This window comes from Botrytis porri (assembly GCF_014898465.1).
Source record: "Botrytis porri strain MUCL 3234 chromosome Unknown BPOR_008, whole genome shotgun sequence".
NCBI classification, from domain to species: Eukaryota; Fungi; Ascomycota; class Leotiomycetes; order Helotiales; family Sclerotiniaceae; genus Botrytis; species Botrytis porri.
In genome coordinates this window covers 2,682,320-2,702,797 of record NW_024066082.1, presented here as the reverse complement: position 1 = coordinate 2,702,797, position 20,478 = coordinate 2,682,320, and the positions used below count along the sequence as shown (strand labels likewise).

The 20,478-nt window shown below is 26.3% G+C and overlaps 2 protein-coding genes across 2 annotated transcripts; both read right to left on the bottom strand.

Moving 5' to 3' along the window:
• Positions 1–1,310: 1,310 nt before the first annotated feature.
• EAF01_006869 (uncharacterized protein) lies at positions 1,311–5,666 on the bottom strand (the record flags this gene model as incomplete). The annotated part of the gene is made up of 1 exon (XM_038915123.1): positions 1,311–5,666. The coding sequence occupies one exon, from the start codon at positions 5,664–5,666 to the stop codon at positions 1,311–1,313; it is 4,356 nt and encodes a 1,451-aa protein (XP_038770078.1).
• Positions 5,667–9,119: 3,453 nt separating this feature from the next.
• On the bottom strand, positions 9,120–9,939 carry EAF01_006868 (uncharacterized protein; the record flags this gene model as incomplete). Its single annotated transcript, XM_038915122.1, has 3 exons — positions 9,120–9,404; positions 9,477–9,649; positions 9,705–9,939. The coding sequence occupies 3 exons, from the start codon at positions 9,937–9,939 to the stop codon at positions 9,120–9,122; spliced, it is 693 nt and encodes a 230-aa protein (XP_038770077.1).
• Between the last annotated feature and the right edge of the window lie 10,539 nt (positions 9,940–20,478).

Below are 20,478 nucleotides of genomic sequence, written 5' to 3'. Positions count from 1 at the left end.
TCAAAAATTTATAATTCCAACCCTAAAAATTAATAACCCTAATCCTTTAATTAATTATCTTTTTAAATTTTATTCATTTTTAAAAATATATTATTATTATTCTAATTAATTTAATTTAATTTTTTTTTTCTTTTTTATTTTTTTTTAAATCAATATCTTTTATCTTTTTATTATTAATATTATTATTTTCTTCTAAATCTTTTTTTTTTCTCTTTTTTTTATAATTCCCTTTTTATTTTATATTAATAATTTTAATCTTATTATTCATTAATAAATTTTATTTTTATATTAAACCCTAAACCTTACTTTTATTATTTATTCTTCTTCTTTATAAAATTTTATTTATTATTATAATTAATAAATCTTTTATTAAATAAAATTCTTAATCTTAATCTTTTTATAAAATCTTTATATTTATATTAAATAATAAATCTTATTTCTTTTTTCAATTAAATCCTACTTTTATTATTTATTATATTTATACATTCTTTTATTACTTTTTAATTTTAATTCTAACCCTAAAAATTAATAACCCTAACCCTTTAATAATATCATTCTTTAAATATACTTTTTTATTTATTTAAATCAATATTTAATATCTTATATCTTTAATTTATTTTTATATTATATTTATCTTTCAATCTTTTTCTTTTTTTATTAAATTTATTTTTCAATCCTCTTTTAATTCAATTATTAAATTAATATTCTATATTATATACTTTTAACCCTAATCCTTTAACAAATTAATAATTTTAATTCTTTAATAAATCCCTAATTCCAATTTATAACCCTAATAATATTCATAATCTTTAATTAAATACTCTAACTCATTTTATATTTTCAATTCAATATTTATTATTTCAAATCCTAATTTATTCTTCTAAATTTAATAATTTAATAATAATCCTAATTCTTAACCCAATTATTAATTTCAATTTAATTTTTTACTTTTCTTTTTTAAAATTATTTAATTCTATTAAACCCTATTTTTTTTTAATAATTTTTTTCTAAATCTATATTTCCTTATTCTATAAAATTCTTTTATTATCTTTTTAATATTATTCTTTAATTTTAAATCTTACTTTTATATATTCTCTTATTTCATTCTTTAAATATTTCATTAACCCTAATTCCTTTCTTATTATCTCTTAACCCTAACCCTTACCCTTACCCTTACCCTCACCCTTTTTAAAATACGTAGCGGTTCTTAATCATTTTAAAAATCTCTTCCAACTTTAACCCTGATCTCTTACTTTATTACTAGAACCCTTTATTCATTATTTTATTCTTATCTTATTATTATCATTACTCTATTCTAATTCCCTTAATATAAGAGCTGCAACCTTATTCCCGTAAACCCATTCATTCCCCTCCAAATCAGTCCTCTCCCCAAGCCAAATCATATACGCAAGAAGATCTTCCCACGTTCGTTCAAAATGCCTCTCGAGCCATGCCACCCCCCCCACCCTCTTATATGCCGCCACGCAAATGGGAATCACCATGTTCGGAAATCGACACTCGCTCTCTTCGTGATCAGGATCGGCCACTCGACAGATATCTTGTGGTTGATAACAATTCCAACACACGATGTATCGTGGCATCCAATCTCTCTCGTCAAATTGGCACGCTTGTAGAGCTTCCCCCTTAGCATTAATCCAATCAAATCTTCGAGAGCATTGTGAAGAGAGGTGATCGAAGCGACGATGGTGAATTCGACAGTAGAGACAAGAATCCTGAAAGGTTAGGAGATCCTGCTCGTATCGATCGAGGATTTGATCCTGTCGAAAATCTTGAGTGTGAATCTCTCGAGGGCCAGTGGATTCAATTTCTATAGTAGATGGATTTAAAGTGTATATCAAATGAGGGGGGCGAGGTTCCTCATGAGGTTCCCTACACACTTGACAGACCTCATCACTTGACATGCACCAACGCCAATCCGAAGGCCGATCGAGGAATTGACTGAGGACGCCACGTGAGCAATATTGTTGAGTGAGGTAGAGTTGCATGGTAGCTTGATCGGGTGGAAGAAAGGTATCACGTTGAGGTCTCCAAGTCGAATTTAACAAGATGATGGAGGAAGCTTTCCTCCCATCGCGTCCCGCCCGACCGGATTCTTGAGAGAAAGCCGTCACCCGCTCTGGAGCATCGAGGTGAATGACCCATCGAATGTGAGGGTAATCAAATCCAATCCCGAGAGCGGACGTAGCAGCGATCACGGGTTGCTGAGGATTGGAGAGCCACCGTTGAATGATCTCCCCCTTCTCGCGAACCGTCCCGGATTCTGATGTGTACAGAGGACAATTCATCAATTCTGCTACCGCGCCAGCAACATCACGAGTGCGACAGTAGATAATAATCTTATCACAACTTTGATCAAAGATATTAGGATCGGGCCAACACACTTCAATTAACTCTCTCGCTTTCTCCATCAAAGAATCAACTCCATCTCCATAACTAACAAGATATTGAAGGTTAGATCGATTGGTCGACTCTCGAATGATTTGAGGGCAAACCAATTTGTTCTGTTCGATGAATAATTCTTCCATCACCGGAGGCAAGGTGGCAGATAGCCAAATGGATTGAGTACGAATTTGTCGAATGAACCACCCAACTTGCGTCATGCAAGAGCGATACTCACTCGTAGTAATGGTAAGGTGACACTCATCCATGATGATGCGATCCAATTTCTGTCGAAAGACTAGCCCTTGAGCGTATTCCAAAAAGCTATCGTTGCAAACCGCTTCAGCCGATACGATCACCAATGGAGGGGTTTCCCGACACTCCACCGACCACACGACCGAGGGAATCCCAACTGCATTAAAACGTTTGATCATGTCAATCCGCAAGGCCACCATAGGAATGATCATGATGGTGGTGCTAGCGTCCGCAAGGCTAGCGCTGAGCATAGGAATTAAGGTCTTGCCGGAGCCGGTTCCCAAGATCAAGATGACTTGTTCGTGAAAGGTAGTTCCAAAAGTAGTCAACACCCCACGACGTTGACCAGGTTGACGAAATTGAAAAGTGACAGAAGGGAATAATCTTTGAGCCACTTGAAGTAAATCCTCTTCCGAGTACCCTTGCCTCTGACGAAATCGACTTCGTTTCGCGGCTCGCAACACTAGAGCATCCGATGGACTCGAGGCTCGCTTCCCTTGCAGAACGAAATCGAATCGAAAGAAGGAATGCCAACTAGCCGAAGCCCGAAAGCCTCGATGCAACATAGTATTCATGGTGAGATTGGTCGTTCCAGCGTAAGCTACATTGAAGGTTTGAAAGCTGTGATTGCTAAATTCGGCCAACGCCCTCAAATCGGATTCATCTTCAACAAATTCACCAGGAGTATGGTCCAGATCAAAGTTGGCTTGTTCTCTCGTAGTAAACTTCTCTTTCGTGATGGAAGCAGCAAATTGTCGCCAATTGGAAGTGTGTAGTATCGAAACCTGAGCACGTTTACATGCTTTCCGTAAGCAAGTCGAAATAACTCCATCTACCCACACAGTCCCTTGAAGATTGGACCAGAGGTACGGGGATATCAAAGCGGTCGGATTTTCTTGTCGAAGAAAGATTTGTCGAAGGGGAATAACATATGCAATATAAGTAAGTAATAAATTCCCAATAGCTTTCGGGAGAAATCGAATATTATTCTTGTATGCACCAGATTGTTGTTGTCCTTTGTGATATTGGGTATAGATCATCACCAACTTTTCCCAAATATAAATATGTCGCTGTCGTTCCATATTCCGCCACGTGATAGAAAGCAATTCGGGCTCTCGCAGAGGTGGACCAGGAGCAATGTGACAGAGGATCAAGAGTCGCTTTAAGAATTCCTGAGCTTGCACTTCATATATCTTCATAGCTTTCGAACACAAGATTAACCCTCCCTCTTGATCAACCTTGAAGAAAGTGGTGTGCAATTTAGTGTTCGTCTTGATGTATCGAAAAAGCCTCAGATCTGCCCCTTCTAAAAATTCCGAATTGTGTGAGTGGGAGAGCCAAGAATCCCCAAAATCCTCGGAATCCAGATCATCCTTCATCCGCCACGAAACCATCGAAATTAAATCTTGCATGCCAAATAACAATTCATCGTACAGGAGAGAGTGAGCTTGTTGAAATTCCGAAAGCACCACGTTCGAAATCTGTTCCATGGATATTTCTACCCCGCGATACCCCACAATCTGTCGATCCAAAGACCATCGAGCTTGGTGTTTAGCAATGGAAGCCTTACTCACCTTGAATAAATATAAACGCCACTGAAGAATGTAACCGAAGGGGGTCTCGGCTAATTGTTGAAAGAACTTCTTGCAGAGCGTGGTGAGGAGAATGGGAATTTGATCTTCGTCCTCTTGCTCTTGAAAACAGACAAAACCAAAGAGGATCAGTTGCGCCGTCCACGTGAGAGCCGACAGGTAACTATTAAAATTTCCTGGCTCTTCCCACAATCCCCGCCCATAAATCATGCGACTCTTCATAGCACAAAAACTCAAGACCGGTGATTTAAACGGTGCACTTCCAATCGAGTGACAAATCAAGGCTAGATATAATCGTCGAATAGCATGCTTCAAAGCTAATTCAGATTCTTCGGGATCTTCCATATTCAAGGCTTCCATGATAGCATCCATCGCACGAATTTGGGTTGAGGTCGGTTCGATAATATCACGTGGTAATGATTGATCCGATTCCGTGGCGGTGAAAAAGCCATCCTCCGAATACACCACTCGATAATAATATACCAAGAGTTGTTTCCCGATCAGGAAGTATTTGACCAACGTCGAAGCATTCTTGTGATATCGGAACCCATCCGCCTTGCCACTCGCTCCGGAATAAAATTCATTGAGGATGTTAGCTCGCTGCTGAGTCATCTTACGATCGGGGGATGTATCAGAGCACAATTGATAGGCATCTCGCATCATAGCTTCGGCGGCATGGAGGATGCGAACAAGTTGAGGATCATCCGCTTCAAGGTAATCTCCATCCAATTCCTTCTTCGATGGGAGCTTATACGAAGCCCAAATCTCCTCGTCTTTTAAATGAACTAAGTGAAAAGGGAACTTGGTGACGTCGTGCAACCACGGTACCCTCTCGGAGCGAGATTCCTTAATGTCCCGAACGACGCCAGCTGCCTTGAAGAGATCCTTTTTGACATTCAACGCATCTTGCTCAATCTGATCAATGGAATCCTTCTCCGACCGGGTTAAAGGGATCACATCGCCATTTCCACCATGGGGCCCAGGATTTGCAACAACCACAAAGTAATCAACATACCTCGGTGCAGTAAAGTACGTTTGGAGTAAGCATGCCTGCCATAGCGGGGTCGCTTTGTGCTCGCTCGCTTTCCGGCCATGAGTCACCATGTGATCCCGCATTCGTGGGAGGTGAGTGGTTAAAAAGGATGGATCGCATGATAAACACTGAAAGCCGTGGAAGACTCTGAGATGCTCTAACTGCGCAGCCCTACGCGCAGGTTTGTCTTCTCGCAATTGACGCTTCGTCTTCAGACTTAACGATTGAGCGTAGCTCAGTTGAGCTTTCAAAAGATCACCTGACAGGCGGTGGGGTTCGGCTCGGAGGTGTTGCGCGATACTTCGGGCCCCTGGAGCGATGCACGTCTGGCACTGTGTGCAGATCAGAACCTGGTGGTCAGAGTTGTATGCGAGGTCGCAGGCCATGCGGAATGGCAACGAGACGTTCTACGGTTGCAAGATCGGGATGGGAGGCGGGGATGAGGAACCCAAGAAATCCCCTTTTGTGAAATCCCTTTTATAAAATCATGTGGGGGTCGTGTGGGGTCTTGGGGTTATGTTCCCAGACAAATAACGGCCGTGCCCTCCTTTTATGCCATGAAAGGGCCCTCGCATAAGGGGTAGGATTATTCTATTAATATAGGATTTAATATATTAAAGCCTATTAGGTTATTTTATTAATATAAAGAATAAGATTGTATTATAGGGCTAAATAATTAAATAAGATTGAAATAATAGATATAATAATATTAGGATGTTATTACTTTAATAATATATGCTGTATATTGAAGGGTTATTACTTTTTCAATTATAATTAATAATATATTGTCTATTATATAAGGTAATATCGAAATCGATATTTTATAGTAATATTATATATTAATATAAAGTACTATATACCTAAATCGATATTTTATAAATGTTTTTCAAAAGATCTAACTTTTCTCTCCATCATATAGGATAATTATAAACATATTAATAGAATATCAAATACTATATTAATATATCTTTTATAAAATATTTCTTAAAAAAAGCAAAACTTTTTGAAAAGTTTTCACCCTTCATTTTTCTATATTCAAAAACCTTCTTCTTCATAATTGAAATCCCTTCATAAAGCCTTTAAATACTAAAAAGCCCAGATCATTATAGGAATCTATAATTTAATCTCTTTCATTAATCATATTCGATATAATAAACCTATTATTAATAATTCTAATATAAATACACTAGACCCTTTTCCCTAATACTAACAACAATATTACTTCAATTCGAATAAATATTAATTCAAAAACTTTAAAAAAGGGTAAAAGGTAATATTCTAATTCGAATATAATAAAGATTAATGGGTTTTTCTAAGAAAATCTTTCCTTAGTTTTTCGTGTTTCTTTTTCTATCTAGCTATATTAAGATTATGTAATATACTTATATCTAATTCTAATTGAATGAAGTAAATAGAAAAAAGAATAAAAACCTACTTTTCCTTAAACTTCTTTAATAAGATTCTTGAGCAACCTTCTAAATAATTCTTTTCAAGTTCTTCAAATCGTTTATATTATAAATCTATTTTATTTAAAAACCTTCCTCCTATTAAATCCTTCGATATACTCATAAAAACTTTATATTTTTTATTCTATTGTAATAATCTTTCTCTTTTTATTTAATTCTTTTTGAATATTATAAAAGCTGTTGGGCCACTTTTTACATCAAAAATGAAATTTTTAACTTTCTTATTTATGGATAGAATTTATTAAAAAAATTTATATATATAATTCAGATCGTTCTAAATCTAATCTAAACATTTTAGATTTTTAGGGTTTTTCTGTATTGAAATCTAAAGCTTCAAAATGTCGATTTTTAAATTTGTATATGAATTACATACATATTTAAAACTTTTATAAAAGCTTTAATAAATTTTTAATAAAAATTGCTAAAAATAAACTAAAAAGCTTTATTATAAAGTTATGATACATTTATTTTAAAAGATAAAAAAAATAGAAAACTTCTTATAAATAGATTTTTAAAAGGATATCCTCAAAATTGTAGAGATTATTTATACTATTCTAAATTCATGATATATTATATCTCTATATCTGTTATTTTTTTGGATTTTCTTTTTGAATTTCTATGTAGATTTAAATTCAAAACTTTCAAAAAATATACAGTTTTCTGTTGATAATTGTTGTTAAGAAGTTATTAAAGATTTTATAAAAGTTCTAAATTTGTTTGTAATTCCCATATAAATTAAAAAATCGATATTTTGAAGCTCTAGATCTCAATACAGTAAATTTCTAAAAATCTAAAAATTTCAGATTAGATTTAGAACAATTCGAATTATATATATATATAAATTTTTAATAAATTCTGTCTATAAAGAAGAAAGTTAAAAATTCTATTTTTTGAGATTTTTGATAGTAAAGAGTGGCTCAAAACAGGGGTGGCCCGAAAGTAGGGTACTCGACTAAATTATTTAATATAGAAAAACAATTTAAAATATTAAGAAGCATATTACTTATAAATAGTTTATTTATTATATAAAAGAAATTTGTTGAAAATTCTATCCTTCGATGATAATTTATATAATAAAAATCCCTATAAAATAAATATATTTTAATTTAAAAGTTTCAAATTACTAATTTATTACTTTTCTTTATAGATATTGTATCTTATTATATTATAGAATTAATAGAGTTTAAAAAGCTTTTAAAGAACCTAAAAAAGTGATTAAAAAAAGATATTAATTCAATTATCAAAATATTATTTATTACTTTAATTTTAATACTGGAAATTTTAAAAATAAATTAATTCAAAATCGTAAAACTAATTAGTTTTTCCCTTTCTTGTTTCTTTTTCTAAAAACTTTCTTAATAAAACTTTAAAACTAACATTTCTTTTAATTTGAAATTGATTTTTACTTTCGAATATTATAAATATAAGTTAAACATTTCTTTTTTTCAAATTTAAATTTTCAAATTATATTTATAATTATATAAATAATAATATAGTTTTTTTTGACATTATAAAGGGTGGTAAAAAAAAGTGTTAAGTAATTTTTTAAATTATAAATCTTTTATTATATTTCAAGATATAAAAGAATCTAGTTCTAGTATTCATATAATAAAATATAAGAAATATTATAAAGATATTTATATTATCTTTAATTCAAAGGGGTATTATAATACTAAAAAGCTTTTAAAATAATTCAAAAATTAATATAAACATTTTATTATCAAGTTATGAATTAAGCTTGAATCTTATCTTTTAACTCTTAATTTTTTTATAGTTTATAAAAGTTAAGGATATAAAAAGCTTGAAAAAAAATTGTATTTTAATTAAACCTTTGAGAGCAACCAAACTTGAAATATTTAAATTATATCGAATTTTAGAGAACTTAAACATTATAATATCTATTATACCTAGTAAATGTACTATATGTATTCACCTCCTCTTCTAGCTTTATTTTTTCAGTTTTCCTTCTCTAATTCCTTTTTCGATTTCGCTTCTTTTAGCTTTTCTTCTTTTAACTTTTCTTCTAATTCTACTTTTTTCGATTTCTCTTTTAATTTCCCTCCCTTTGAATACCCTTCTGACTTTTCTTCTTTTAACTCCCCTCCCAGCTTCGCTTCTTTCGGCTTCCCTCCTCCTGGCTCCAAAATAATCTATTAAACAATATTTCAAGAAAAAATCTGTCTTACAATCGTACAAGATCCTAAATCCATGTAATTTTACATGTAATTCAAATTTTCCCTTCAAGAAATCACAAAAACAATCGAATAAAAACAAGTGAATGACACGAACATGATGTAATTGAAGATAAAACTATTCTTGAATACCCCAATTGTCTCTAAGATAGTGATATGGTCTACATGCTGATATACCTTGTTATTCAATCTTTTCGAATGGGTTTTCCCATTGAGAAGTCCATTCTATTAATTGATGAAAATCTTTACACAAATGTTGAGTACCAAATCCTTGTACAATAGCTTTACCTTTGGATCCTCTGCCCACAGGCTCGACTGTTGTGTCAGCTGTACACATGAGACTTTGCCGGAGATACTCTAGGCAATGCTGTACACGAGCATTTGCTGAATTCTCAGCATGACTGGAATTTCCTCCCTCTGAATGGTTTCCATTACGTATAAGCCAATAGGCATGGCGGATTCCGTCCTAATTTCGAGCAGTTAGACTTATGCATGCCTGATTATGTTCTTTACAAATGATATGTTTTAAGTCACTTACCAGGCAGTGAAGCTGATGAAAGACAGCAAAAGTAACAGGGTCGGGTCCGACATCAAGGTGTTCAAAGAAACCATCATTCAGGGGAAAAAGAGAGTTCCAGCGTTGGTTCGTGAAGTTCGAAGGGGCCTCAGCGAAGTCGAATTCACGTTCGAAAGTAATGGGGACATTGCTCACTAGCCTGGAATCAACTTTAAACGCATTTTTGGAAGTACATATGTAGAAGCTTACACTGTATCAAACTGTTGTTGCCCCTTATTACCCAATGCCTTCCTATGAGATAACCACTGATTCCTGAGATGATAGATGCCAACAGTATTAAGACGGTGATCAATGTACTTCTTGATAACTTCAATGGTTCAGTAAAGAGACTTCCACAGCGGCTAGATGAGATCGAGTCTTTGTCCAAGTCTTTGTCCGAAAGGATACTATACTGGCTCCTTCTGATACCTGTCCAAAGATCCATTGGGAAGTCTGCGATACACTATAAATGTTCTCCCCGAAATGCTTTATTTCGTCGAAAAATATGAAATGAATGCTGGACATATGCGAGTAACGACCAAACGATTTTAGAAGAGTTGATGATCCTCTTGGAAATCAGCGCTTGTATTGAATTCGCTTGCTTGTTGTAGGCTCTCTTCGAAGAATATCCTAGGTTTATATATCTAGTTTGTAATGGATCATTAGTAGATCCTATACCTAATAATGAGGCCGATTTGAATCGGATCGGATCTTTCAATATCGATTCAAGTAACAAAAAGAAAGGGCAACCTATTAAATTGGATCCATTTTTCAATCATCATTCCTGTAATTTCATTTCAAAAAAATTTACAGTTGGAAAGAATGCGAAAGTCTAAAAAATCCCTCAAGCCACATTACGAGATAGAATCGATGGCTGAACTCAGAGAATGAAAACTCGAGCAAATAACCTTAATTTGATTGAAACAAAAGAAGAAGCATGAATCACGCCATGTGTACGCTGATAAATGTGTTGGATCGAGCTAGTCGATACTAATTTGACCGGTATTTCATCAGAGATATTGTCGTCATACGAATGTTCTAATCATGTTTAGCGGATGTTTTGTCTATTGATTGGGCTACTAGTAAGTATACAGACTTATAAGACACTTAAAAAGAAAGTACAATTTTACATTAAAACACATTAACTTCAAGATGTAATTAAAATTCAATTATGTAATAAATATTCTTTAGATGAAGATTTTAGGTTTATTAAGTATCAGAATATAATATTTTCAAAAAGAAATTAAAAAACTTAAGATTTAGATTTAAAAAGTTTAATATTATGTTTTCTTATTAAAAAACTTAATAAGAGATTATATAATCAATTATAAAAGTTTTGAGTTTTTTCTTTTTGATTTAATTTTTAAATTATATAGAATTCTTATGTTTATAAGTTATATATTTTAATTTTAAAGGAATTTATTAAAAAATTAAATTATAATTGAACTATTAAAATTAATCTTTTTAATATAGAATTATACTTTACTTATAAGCTGTTTCATGAGTTCGTACACCTACTAGTAGGCTCATTATTCGAGAGTAAAGTATTAATATTAAATTATAAGACTCTTGTAAACGATATATCTTATAAGACTAAGTAATTACTGAGTTAATACTAGTAGGTCTGAGTATTAAAAGTAGATGATGATACGATCATATACTAGAGCTTATTAATAGAGGTCAAACAACTAGAATAAGAAAGCTAAAGAGAAAAGAGATTCTTAAGAGATCTCATTATCTCTTATATAATAATAATCGTTTAGTTCAAGCTAGTCTTGAAAAAAGGTGTGTATGATGAGTAATCACAGCGTCATGTGATACTAGTCAAGGATGACTCTGATATCTAGCCGTTAATAACCGCTTCATGAGCTAGCTGTTTGAGTAGGCATATGCCCATCGAAACCTTTCATAATCTCTGGTTGTGTCAGTACGCTGGATTGCTTCAAGTTCCGCCTCTACAGTATCTAGATTGGCTAAGTGGTAGATTTTTCTTCAATTGGATCATTAGGAAGAAATGCCTACCTTTTATACGAGGGACTTTTTTTGTATGGGTAATCAATCGATGTTACCCCACTTGAACCCACTTTCCGATAGGAAAAGTTCGATGGGAAAAGTTGTTTCTCTCTAGTCTGTCTCTCGGTTTTCTGATTATTATTCTAAGGATTTTTTAATGATTAGTACTAGTAGTGACTCATTTCGATAAAAGGAGAGTAACCTGAGAATAACCCTTCAATTAGTTACTACTCTTTCTGAATTCAGTTGAAAAAGAATTGAAATTCAAGTTTGATATTTCTTATAATATGTTTTATTAGTAAGCGGGTTATATTAGTGAGTGGATTATTTTATTTTGTATATAAAATTTGTTTGTATGTAATTATATACTTTTCTTTATTTAATAATATAATTTGGAAAAAATCTGAAAATATTGAAATCTAATTATATAAATATTATAAAAATTTAATTATTTATTAAAAATTAAATTATTATAGTAGTTATTATAGAATAACTTTCTTATAATGAAAATCGTAATAATTTTATGACGATCCTATCATATTAGTGAATCGCTTAGGGACTCACGTAATTCACAATCCTATATATTACTACTTCCCTTTCAAAAGCTCTTTTAGCTCTTTACTTTAGTATTCTAAATAATGTAATTGTTATATTATACTAAGATCATATAAAATTTAAAAGCTTTTAATTACTTCTATAAAGCTTTTTACTATTAGTCTGCTTGTCGAATACCTATTATCTATTGTTTATTGTCTTTTATATCTACTTTTTTAATATAATTATTCATATGACTTTCGATTAAGATCTCTTTTTAACTTTACTCCTACAAATCTTATCTATTAACGAACTAACATCTTACTATTATATTATTTAGAGTTTTCTTATTTTATAATAAATCTAAAGATTTTAAATCTAGCATGTAAATTATAGGATTTGATTAATTTAAAGTATTAATATGCTTGTATAATCGATGTCATAATGAAGTAGCTTATTTAGTTAATCTATTAGATCAATTCGCATTTCACTAATATTTTCATTACTTTATTAATATTACTATTGGACAGACTTAATAAGGTGTATATATATAATATGTATAAATAAAAGGGTTATTTATTTCTATTTATTCTCTTTGTATGAAAAGGAAATTACTATATTTATATATTTTGTACATATGTAGAATAAAATGTAATATATAATATTATATTATTGATTATATATTTCAATATAGGCTTAACTTTCTTTTTTGTATAAATAAAATTCGTATAAATCAAATTATTATTCAGAACTCATAACAAATAGTTATCTTATTGTTTACTCTAATTCTTATTTCCTATAATAAATTAAATAAGTATAATAAACTTTGTTTTAAATTAATTAAATGTTGTATTAGAAAACTATTAAAACTATTAAAATCTAAATCATTTTATCGTATATATATTCTCTGATTATATTAAATAATATATCTAAATTTAATACTATACTAATTCTTTTGAAATTATGAAAAATTTAAATTTAATTAATTATTTGAAATGTATATTAATTTTTGTTGAAATATAAGTAGTTTATACTATTAGTTATTTTATATTTGTTATTGGTTTTATATTATATATAATATATTTATATAAATAAGATTCTTTAATTATATAATATAGTAAATGCGATAGCAGATTCAAATCAAAATCCTATTCTCTCTATTAGTAAACAAGTTCTTATACCATATTATCACAATAATCTTCAATTTACTCTTTTAATAATATCAAATAATCCTACTTTATATATATATAATCGAATTATATCTATACAAATCTATATAATACAAATATTATATATAAATAACTTCTAAAATATAAAATTATAAGATTTTTATTGAGAATTTTTATAGAAAATATTTTTATTATAATTTTCTACCCTTTTCAAATTATTATTATATATAGGAACATTTCAATAATAATTATAGGAATTATAAATAAAAAGATTATAGAATTTAATGTATACAATCTGATCATTTATATTCTTATATTATTAGTAAATGATACTAATCTTTACCTTCTCCTTATACTTTTTTTAATCAAAGTTCTATTTCTCCTTTATTAATTAATCCAAAACCTCTAATATTTATAACGGTAAAAACCCCGAATGTCATCATTTCATGTATTGATACCTCAACTAGCACGTAACAGAGCGAAATATCATTATTTCGTTACACCATCGCTAAATTTATAGGCTAGCAAGTTTCGAATTTAATACACAACCTTTTAGAAATTAATGAAATAAAAAGAAAAGATATAAAATTGTTAATTAAAACTCAAGAAATTCAATAAAATAAATTATTTTAAATTACCTCCAAAATTGAAATTAAAATTCAATTTAGTAGTATTTCAATAATAGGGGGGTTAGCGCTAAAGCTTGATTACCGTAACAAAATCAATTGGAAAACTATTAAATTAAATTTTAATTTCAATTTTGAAGATAATTCAAAGTAATTTATCTTATTGAATTTCTTGAATTCTAATTAATAATTTTATCTCTTTTCTTTTTATTTCATTAATTCCTAAAAGGTTGTATATTAGATTGAAAAATTAATAAGCGTTACAAAATGCTAATTGAGGTCATTTTAGTTATAAATCTGACATTTGAGGTATCAATACATAGAATGATGACATTCAGGGTTTTTACCATATTTATAAATGCTTTCTTTTATTTAATTCTAATTTTATTAAGAAATTATTTATTATTAATTAGTTTATACATTCCTTTTCTTGTTATATAATCCTTAGGTCTTCTTTATGTTTTTCTGATTTGAAATTGAATTATTTATTAAAAACTTTTAAAAAGGAAAAAAAAACTATAAAATAGAATCAAAAAATAAAATATTTTTAATTTTATTTTTAATTGTAATTTGTATTTGTATAAAGATTTAATTAATTTTTATACGAATTTCTTATTTCACCTATTCTTTAATATATATAATAAAAGTATTTATATTAATAAATCTTTTTAATACTTTATTAGGATTTTCTTTTATTATTACATTAACAATATTGTCAAGTTTATTAATTTATTGAATTTCAATAAGCTCTTCTTTTTTTATATAATTACTATAATATTACTATATTAATTATAAGTCTCTTTTCTTTTATCATATTTAATTTGATAAAATATTTATATAATAAATATAAGTCTATATAAACAATAACAAGAATATTAGATAAATTTAATTAAAAGATAATGATTTATAGAATTGATCTTATTATAAGATTAATATTTACACCTTCTATTATACTATATATTTCAGAAGTTAGTATACTATATATAACTCTTTTACTTTTCGTATTATTATAATATATAATATTCCTAGTCAATTTGAATATGTCTTTATTTAATATATTCTTATTTATTAATATAATAATAAAACCTATTTGATTATTTAAATCTTTATTATTTATAAAAGATCTATTAATAAAAATAAATAGTTTTATATAATCTTATATGAGAAGAATAAATAAAAATCTTTAATTAAGGTTTTCTATTTACTATTTAAATTTTTTATTAAGTATCTTGATATTATTATTTAATAGATTTTGGTGTTGTGTAGTAATAGATAGGTTGTATAATGCTTTTAATTAATAATTTGTATAAGTGTTTTTTTTAATCTTTTTATATAAAAATCAAGTAGTTCTCATTCTATTGTATAATACAATTATTAAAGATTAAAGGTAAATTATATATTAGATATTTATTTAATTTTGCTTTAATATTTATACTTTTGAGTTTTGAATCCTTGAAATTTATAAATTCTTAATCTATTTAAATAAATATATTGTTTATTTATATACCTATAATTTCAAATCATATATCTTTTATATTAATAATAAACAAATAAGAATTATATAAAGATATTATTATATTGAGTTTTTTTTAATAGTATTTCTAATATATTACTTATTAATAAGTTCCTGCTTTTGTAATGTCATATAATGATTTCTTAATTATTATAATCATACTATCTGAATACTTATTCTAAAGTTCTTTTAAAAGTTTTACTAATATAATTCAGTTCAATAATGTTTTTGATTATATATATACTTATATAATATTTTATATTATCAATTTGATGTTTATTCTTAATAATATAAAAGCTAAAATTGTAACAATTCTTTAATTTAATCTTTATATTATAAATATTGAATTAGAAATGATTTTTTACTTAAATCATTATATATTTATATAATTAGATATAACTTTTTATATAGAAAATTTATTATATATCCTTTTATTTTATTTATAAAATATAAATTAAACAATCTTCTAGTATATATAAAAGGACTATATTTAATAAATTAAATTACATTTTTTACAATTAAATTATTAATCTCTTATATTTGTAAAGCTTTAAATAATAACCCTTTTATAATAATAATCCCTTTTATATAAAGTTTTATTATAAAATTTAATGTTTTTTATTCTTTTTTATAATAAACACCTCTATTAAATCTCAATTATCTTATATAATTACAAGGAACTAATTGTATAAAATAATGAAATTTTAGGAATTTCTATTCTAAAAATCGAATATTAAATAAAAACTTATAAGAATGTTTATTTAACTATTTATATAGAACTTTATAATTCATAAGTTTGAAGTATTAAATTTTTAATATTTGAAAATATTATTAAAGATATTTCCAAAATAAATAATAATTAATTCTTTTCAAGTACTTTTTCTTTATAAAATAATTTTATTATTGTTATACAAAATTCTATTAAATTATAAGGAAGATTAATTATATAGTTTTAATCAATAATTATAAATAATCTATACAATCCTATTCAACCTTTTCTTTTTTTTTATACTTATATTAATAAATTGAAGGATAGATTAAATGTTTTGTATATGACTGGATTATTTCGAGTAATAAATGTGTTTTAAACTATTCATTTTATATAAATTTCATGTACTTCTTTTATTATAAAACGATATATACTTACTCGTTTTAAAATTTATAAAGATAATAAATCATATAATATTATTTAAAGATAAGCTCTATATATAAATAATATTAATATAAATCTATTTAGACCAACAATATTATTTACTATCTTTATTATCATTTATAATATTAATTCTTTATCAAGATTATCATTTTTTAATTCAGTTTTGAGTATATTATATATATGTTATATAAGGGAATAATATCTTTTAACTTTTCTAATTATATTATAAGCTTTAATAAGGATTTCTTGAATATCAATATAAAGGAATTTTATATTTTATTTGAATTCTTCAAATACGAAATTTGTATTTGTATTATATAATATATAATTTAATAATTTTAGATATATATTAATCTAACATTTTCGAATAGTATTCTATATTGTTTTAATAAATATATCTTATACAAATATTATAATATTATATATAATTGTTTTACTAATAATATATAAAATTAGATTTTCATTAATATAAAAAATATTAAAAATAATAAAGTAATTAAATTTAATATTATTTTTAATTATAAATTTAAATTATCCAGAGGATTTTATATAAAATTGATAATGCTTATAGAATTTACTAAGTTTCTTAATTATATAAATGTTAATATTATATTCTACTCGATTTAAGAGATTTATAAGTTTTTATATAGATAAATAAATTAAAAACTTTTAATGAATTTATTTAAATTCTATTTCTATTAAGTAGTTATATATAATCAATTCTTCTATTTGATTTAAAAGTATAAAAGAATGTTCTTATTTTTATATAATTAGAATTATCTTATCACTTTATTTTAAAATATTTACAAGATTATTAAATAATATATATAAATGATTTATTTTGTATATATATAAGAAACAGAATATTTGTTGGTATAATTGAAAAGGTAATATCATTAAAAAGTATTTTAATTAAAATATTATTTTGTAATTATATAGAATCTTTTTCAAATTTGATATTATATTAAATATTATTTGTATATCTTATATTCTTTTCTTTTTCTAATATTTACATTTAAAGTTCTTTTGTTATTAATATTCCTAATATATTAATATTAGGAATAATATCTTGGAAAATATTAGTCGAATATTAATTTTTGAATTGAAAAATCTTATTTTTATTAATTATCTTTTTATATGATTATTTGAATTAATCTTGTTATAGAAAAGTATATATAAAAGATTATCTATTAAAAAGTTCAGCTGTATATATTTCATTAATAGATTCTATTTTAATAAAATATATTTTATATTTTATTAATTAATTATTCAATAAAATATTCTACTAATATTCAATAATATCTTGTTTGTTTATAACTTTACTAAATTTAATTTCTATATTGTTTAGATTATTTTTATATATAAAAAGGAATTAATAAAATTAATCTTTATCTATAACGTAACTTATGGTGAATCGGGTTATATGGGAACCGGGTCATAAAATTCAATTTTCTTTATGTGATCTTGTTCTACAAGCTATATATTCATTCAATTCTAATTCTAAATCATTTGAATTACTCTTTGGCTTTTTTTCTTTAATTTCTTCTTTTAATTCTTCAATTGGATGTTTATGTGGTTGTTTTTGTGGCTTTTTCTTTTTAGGTTTTTTCTTCGCTTTATATATCATTTTTAGTACTTCCTTATTATTAAAGACAAATTGATTTTGTAATTTAATTCTTTTGCTTTTAGTTTTTTTCTTTCGAGTTTTAATTATCTTTTAAGTATTAGCAAGTTGTTTTCGAAATAGGGCTATTTTAGTATTTTGAGATTCTATAAGTCTAGTTATTCTTTTGACATATTAATAAATTAATAATACAAAAGAATCATTATTTGCTAAAGCTTTATTAAAGATTTAATTTGTTTGCCTTAGCTTTATTCTATTTGAAGGAAAGCTTTTAAGTATAAATAAATTTAGATCTTAATTAGAGGTTCTTATTTATAAAGTGGAAAATTGTTGGGAGAAGTTAAATAGTAATGAATTGAGTACTTTTTATGGAACAAAAGGTATTAAATTAGTTTCTCTTTAGTTAGCTTTAATATTAAAAGAATTCAGTGCTTTTTTTTTAATATTTTAAAAGAGTTTTATTTATTTAGTTCTTTAGATTTGCTTTATACTAGTTCGAGAATATTAATCAATCTTTAAAGTATGATATCGTTTTATTAGTCTATATATTGTAATATCAAATGATTGAAGTAAATAAGAGTAATGAGGAGGTAATATAAGTAAATCGATATCCTTTTTTATATAGAAAGCAATAAAGCTGTTTGTAATATGACTTGAATAGCCATTTATAATCAAAAGTCGAAGTCAATTATCTGACATTTTCTTAAATTCTGATTCGAAAACCCTTTTTAGTCATTCTAATTTATAATTGTTTGAGGTCTATCTATTCGTATTAGTAAAGAACTACCAGCTTTGAGGTGTATCCTTTAAAATCTATATAGAATTCGTATTTTGAGCCTTGAAAATGACCATAGGTAATAGAGCCTTTTCAATTATATTGATATATTCAAATATAATTATCTATTCTTGTTTACTAACTATAACTTTCCAATTCAATTTCTAAGTAGAATCAATTATAATATATATACTTTGAATACTTCCAATTCTAAATCCGATTTCGTTTATATTATATATATCATTTAATTCATATTTTCATTCAATAAGATAAGTACGAAATATATCAAATCAAGTTTGAATATTCTTCGGTATTGTTTTTTTAACTTAATTAAATTCTAATTGATATAAATAATATATCTTAAATTCTAGATATTGTTTTTGAAATCTATAGATCTATTTGTAGCCTATAAATGGAATTTCTGTTAAAGTAGGAATTCGAAATGATATAACCTAAATGTATTGAAGACGAATTTCATTAGTCATTTCCTTCATTAATATAGGTATAATAAGGAATTTAGTGATAGTAAATTGTAAAATCTATTGTATAAGAATATTTTCTTTTATATTTGAAAGAATTTGAGCCATTTCGTGGGATTGAGTATATAATTTCCTTTTAATGATCTTAGCTATAAGAATTGATTTAGGAACTTTAAAATACTTTATAGTCTTTTTAATTGATTTAAATTCCTTTAATTGAAATATAATAATAACATTCTATATCTTTTCTTTAATTTGAAAAAACGTAAGAGATGATTTGATATATATAATAAAATTTATTAGGGTTTGAAGTCAGTGATGGGCTAAATGTAATCCGGTTCCTCATATGACCTGGTTCACTATAAGTTACGTTATTATATTTTGTTGTAAATTGATTATATTAAGGTTTTCGTTTTTATATAAAATGATTTGTAAATTAATAATCTGATTTCTTATATATATAATATTTTAATAACAATATACAAAAATTGTTTTGAAATTATATAAATTGTAAACGAAAAGAACCATTTTAAAAAAGAAATGAAAAACTCTTTTTATTTTGAGTTCCTTAAAATCAATCTTATTTTTAATATAATCCTTAACCTTTACATATACAATTAGTTTAATATATTTCTATATCAAATAAGTTGTTAATAATAAAGATTGATATAAAAAAACTTATTGTTTTTATATACTTAATTTATTCAATAATATTTTATAAATCGATATAAAGGTTTTCATGTATTAAAGCTAATTATAATAACATAGGGTTATACTTAAAAATATTATAATAAATGTTTATAATTTAATCTCAAAGTATTAATTCTAATTAATATAAATCAATTAAATTATACTATAAATTCTGAAGATTCTTAAGTAGGATTTCTAATTATTAAGGAAATATTTTTTCGGGATTGTTTTATATAATTTACAAAAATATTGTATTATATTATTCAATAAGGTATTTTTATTATTTTTCTTTAATTTCGAAATATACTTATATTAATATTAATATATTCTCAAAATTGAGGTTTTTATTAGTAATTTTATTAAAGTAAAATGATAAAGTATTGTTTTTAAGTATTATTGAAAAAGCAT